The following is a 5,082-nucleotide window of genomic DNA, read 5'->3' as shown; positions in this document are numbered from 1 at the left end:
GAACTGTTCATCAAATATGAAAGTGAATTTAAGGATTAGATGAAAATGTTGTTTTTAGAATTGTAAGTGTAAGCATTTGTTTGCTTATTTATGGACTATTGTTACTTCCATGACTCATCTTGTCAAAGAAATAACTAACATTCATGTAGATTGTAGTTAGAAATGAACTGTTCATCAAATATGAAAGTGAATTTAAGAATAGTGTTCTTGTAAATCAGTGATTGCCAACCTAGGGGATATCACCCACAAGTTGGAGATTTGATAATTGTGGTGGGCTTTGGGGATCACGCAGATAGTGACAGATAGTATTTAATGCCCCGCTTGGAAATACATGGAGTTAGGCTGTGTGAAAACGTTAGCCTCTTAGAGGTGGCATAAGTGGCTGATGGCTTTAAAAAGGTTGATAGGCACTGTTGTAAATCATGTGTTATTTCTGTCAATTGACGGACAAAAAAATATTTTCTTTGAAACACCAAAGTTCATCCAAGTTTCCATAGCAGCACAGGAAACGAACGGTACTAAATTGTCTCAAAATTAGGGAGGTTATTATCGTGTATGTTTATCCATTGGGATATTTGGCTCCTTTGGCATACTGATGAACTGAGGAAAAAGGAGTGAACTGTACCTTTCATACGAACTAGGATGTGATCCGAGTTCAATCAAAAACTTAACAAGTGCCTGTGGATCACGAACACAGTAGTGTAAACAATAGACCACAGGTGATACATATCAGATAAGACGTACCAACTTTTTCATTCAGTGCAGACACAGTCACCTTTGTTAGTGGATTTTTTATTAATAACCGCACTTCAAAACAAAACAAATCAAAAGTTTTTTTTTATTTATCTGTTTTTCTCCAGGAAGTAAATAAACTTACGGGTTGCCTGTCCCATGGAGTTTGTTCCCTTGGTCAGCCGTATTGTACTGAGAAGACATAAGGCGACTATTAAACCCTGATTATTTGGTCTGTGAAAAGTCAAAAAGTTGCATCCTATATATACTCAATGATAAACAGCAAGCTATTTATAATCGACTGTCTTTCAAGTGTAGAAAATTCATTTTAGTTTTTTTGGTTGTTTTTTTTTTCATTCATTCTGTATTTCAGAAACACCCCATTACACTTGGCTGCCTTTGGAGGTCATCTAGATCTGGTAGAGTTATTACTTCAAAATGAAGCAGAGGTTTGTTCACTGTACATGTCATTGCTTTAAGCTAAAAGAAAATTTTGTAACCCTAGTTACTACACTGCTGTCTGCAATATCAGAGCAGTTTCTCTTTTATGATTTTTAATCGAGAAGTGGAATAGCTATAGGAATGGCTAGGCACTATGCTGATTTCACCTCTTCAAATCAGAAACAAGTGTCTGAAACTGACCTGCTTATTTCCCTCGAAGTGAGACAAATTCACAAGGCTAGTTTCAGAGCTACTGCTTCATCATCAAATTAAAGGAATTAATTTGCAAGTAATTATTATGCGAATGTTTGAAAAGATGTTCAAGGTTCATATGGTAGGAGTGCACTTGGGAGTATGCTTGTGTTTATTAACATTGATAAAGGAGAGTGCTTGTGTTTATTTGCATTGCTATGTATAGGAGGATTAAATGGGTTTTTGTGCTGTAAGGAAACATTTGCTGGTTATTTAATTTTAATGAAAAAGACAAAAAGCAATGAGTCCTCGAACTGTGTCTTCAAGGATAAAGGTTGTCCAAAAATGTGTTATTGGAGTCAATATGTAGACACATTTTTTTTAAAATATACTTAATCCTTTTAGCCCCACTCCCCTGAGCTAACAGAACCAGTGCACCATAGCTCCCTTTGAGACAATTTGTAGATTTACACCACTACGTGCTGAGACTGTATTTGAAGCATAGAAAGATATAAGTAGTTCATAAGGGTGAAAGGAATGTTTATTTTTCTTCTGCAATCCTCACTTGCATATGAAGGTTGTTTGGTCATATTATTTGGTTCTCTTTGGGAATTGATGATGTAATTTGTAACTTTTCATATTCATGCTTATTACCCCTCCCTCTCTCTCTCCCTCTCCCTCCTTCTCGTTCTTCCTCTCCCTCTCCGTATCCACCCTTCTCTCTCTCTCGCTCACTCACTCTCTCTCTCTCTCTCTCTCTCTCTTTCTCTCTCTTTCTCTCGCTCTCTCCCTCCCTCCCTCACTCAATATTATTTCTCTTCTGCTCAGGTGAACTCCCAAAACAGTGATGGCAACACAGCACTGCACCTGGCCAGTGAAAACTACTCTCATGCACAGATCAAGATAATCAGGACTCTTGTCAAAGTAAGTAATCTCTCTTTTTAAAGCCTTTATCACTCACAATGCAATCTGATAGCCGTGTGGTTGATGGGCACTGTAGTGTGTTCTCTTCCTTCTACTTCTTTTCTGTTTTGGTACAATCCTGATGTTTCCCTGGTGAAATGTAGCTGTTAATATGACGGTTCACTGTGAATTGCAATTCGGCGAACAGGTGAGAACTTCAGAAAAATAGACCATTTTGCTTTATGACTTTGCTGTAGTCCCTCTTGTTCTGAGATGCCTCTAATGTTTTATTGAATTTTTTGTTGGTTCATAATGATATGTGCATACATACTATAGTGGCAGTCTATGAACTGTCATTTCTGTACAGAAATCTTGGTTTTCATCATTATTTTGGTTATAAAAGACAATGACCTAATGCTAAGATTATATACACAAAGACTATGGCAAAAGTGCAACTCACGGGTGATAAAATTGAAACACATGCTCATGGCTTAACAAAACACTCTGAACTGAAATTATGTCGAGCAAGTAAATTTATCTTAAACTTATCAAATTATCATAATTAACCATGTATGGGTGGTTGGCGGGTGCTCTGGTGTGGTTTGCTTCTTCTTTCCTATCAAACATCTATCGTCCTTTTCTCCCCTTCTTCTTTTTTTATATTTGTTACTCTCTTGTAACACCTCTTATCTTCTGACGCTCATATGACCTTATGCAGTTGCGAGCACTACTAAAACCTCTACTAAAACTAAAATTAACAATGTTCAAACAAGTCTTCGATTTTATTCGGACGTCTTTGTTGACAAGCCTCATACTAACCCCTTCTTTCCTTCTCTCTTGCAATATTCTGTTGTCTTCTTTCGTCTCCACTTTCTCCCCCCTACCCCCCACTAACCCCCCCCCCCCCTCTCCCCATTGTATAGAGCAATCTTGAGAGCTTTCTTGCTTTGAAACTGTGCTTTTACTCAAAGGCTTTGCAGACAGCGTGATGTTTAGAACATAACTTGGTGAACAAGAGCCTTTGTCTCATTGGCTGATGTTTCGAATTATTAGATTTGCCAGTATTTTGTGTGAAGGTGAAGGTGATTCTACATGTTTTTTAGCAATTTGATTGTGGAGAAAGCTCGGTTTATTTTAAGCAGGAGTTGGGCAAAGATCACAAAGGTGTGCTGCGGGAAAATTAGAACAAGACAAAATTGAAACGCTTTACTTACATGCATTTTATTCATATATTGCTAATGCCACTTTTGAAGATATTATGTTTCATTTCCCAAATAGAAGAGTAACTTATCTTTTTGATCAATATTTGATAATATTTTTAATCGTAGCATGTAATGATGTTTACATTTTTCATTCTTGTTTTTCTTTTAATTCTCCTGGATTCCATAGGCAGGTGCTAATGTGTGGACTCAGAATAAACATGAGCTCACTCCTCTTGATTTAGGAGCCAGATTCAAAAGAGATGGTAGGTTTATACTAAATTATGTACTTTAAGGGAGAGCTGTGTAGTAATCATATTCAGTTGAAATTGTCTAAGGTGACCATTTATTGTTGAGAAGAAAAGTAGCCATCTTAGAAAGGTGGCCAACTTACAATGTCTTTATAAAGTAAAAAAGTACATATGGGTGGAAATGGGAAGTGGCCGTTTCTTGAGGTGATTATCGTATACAAGTGGCTGGCTATTAGAGCAGGTTTGCCTGTAGTTATTTTTGTTTACTGTATAGATACTTCATAAAAGATATACTGAAGTAAGATATCTTTGCTGTAGAAGTACAATAATTATCTTCCTTTTAAATGAGATGAGACGTTTTGACAGGAAAAGTTCAGTAATTTCCTTCTTTCTAACATAATAAACGGAATTGGAACTACTTCTTTCCTGTCCCATCTTTTATCGAATGAAAGCAATTGTAATGAAATTAAATCTAATCTGTGACTCATTATAATTATAATATAGATATCTCGTCTACAGTTTCAATGTGAATGTATACTTGGCTTAGTCTCGTAAGAGTGAATACTTTTCTGACAGCAAAATGGTGCAGTTTATAAAAAAAACTTATTGTTGCCCAAATTTGGACTAGGGTTAGAAGTACAGTGGAACCTGTCTAAAACGGCCTCCCATTGTCGAGGAGAAAAGTGGCCATGTCAAAGAGGTGACCGTCTAACACAGTGTCATGATAATTGAAAAATTACTCAAGGGAGGAAATGGGAAGTGACCCTTTGTACGGGTGATTGTCTGATGGATATGGGTGGTCTTTAGAGCAGGTTTAACTGTACTCGTATAGTTAAAAATTGTTGAGACTTCCGGCTTTTAAAAAATTTGTGGTTTAAGAAGTGTTCAACTTCATTGCCACTTGTCTCTCCAATAAACTTTGTTGTCCTCAAACATCAAATAACTTCTTGTTGAGACTTCCGACTTTTTAAAAAGTTGTGGTTTAAGTAGTGTTCAACTTTGCTGTCCTCAAATACTGAATGATTTCTATGTAACAGGTGCAGTGACGGCGTTACTAGAGTATGCTCCGACCCTGGTTAGCAACAGAGTGGCCATCGTCGACGCCGCCATCAGGGGCCACTACAGTACTGTGGAGATTCTTCTAGAGCACGGTGTCAGCCCCAACTTGTTGGACGACCACCACGGCAGTTATCCCTTGCACGAGGCTCTACGTTACAACAGGTTATTGTTTGCTGCACTTCTTCCCGTTTTCTCCTCTTTTTTTTTCTTTTTTCCTCTTCTTCTTCTTCTCCTCCTCCTCCTCCTCCTCCTCCTCCTCCTTTTTCCTCCTCCTCCTCCTTTTTCCTCCTCCTCCTCCTCCTCCT

The 5,082-nt window shown here is 37.5% G+C and overlaps 1 protein-coding gene across 1 annotated transcript in view; it reads left to right on the top strand.

Annotated features, from left to right (window-relative positions):
• The window catches only part of LOC101850646, a gene marked incomplete in the record, with an annotated part of 31,596 nt that overhangs the window by 8,506 nt on the left and 18,008 nt on the right, over positions 1-5,082 (top strand). Inside the window, 4 exon segments of the mRNA XM_035969650.1 lie at positions 1,106-1,181; positions 2,194-2,289; positions 3,658-3,733; positions 4,756-4,939. Coding sequence (XP_035825543.1) covers positions 1,106-1,181; positions 2,194-2,289; positions 3,658-3,733; positions 4,756-4,939 — 432 coding nt within the window.

Source organism: Aplysia californica, unplaced genomic scaffold (genome assembly GCF_000002075.1).
Source record: "Aplysia californica isolate F4 #8 unplaced genomic scaffold, AplCal3.0 scaffold00164, whole genome shotgun sequence".
In the NCBI taxonomy this organism is placed as follows: Eukaryota; Metazoa; Mollusca; class Gastropoda; order Aplysiida; family Aplysiidae; genus Aplysia; species Aplysia californica.
Note: the sequence above shows the minus strand (reverse complement) of the source record. Positions and strands in the feature narration are given on the sequence as shown.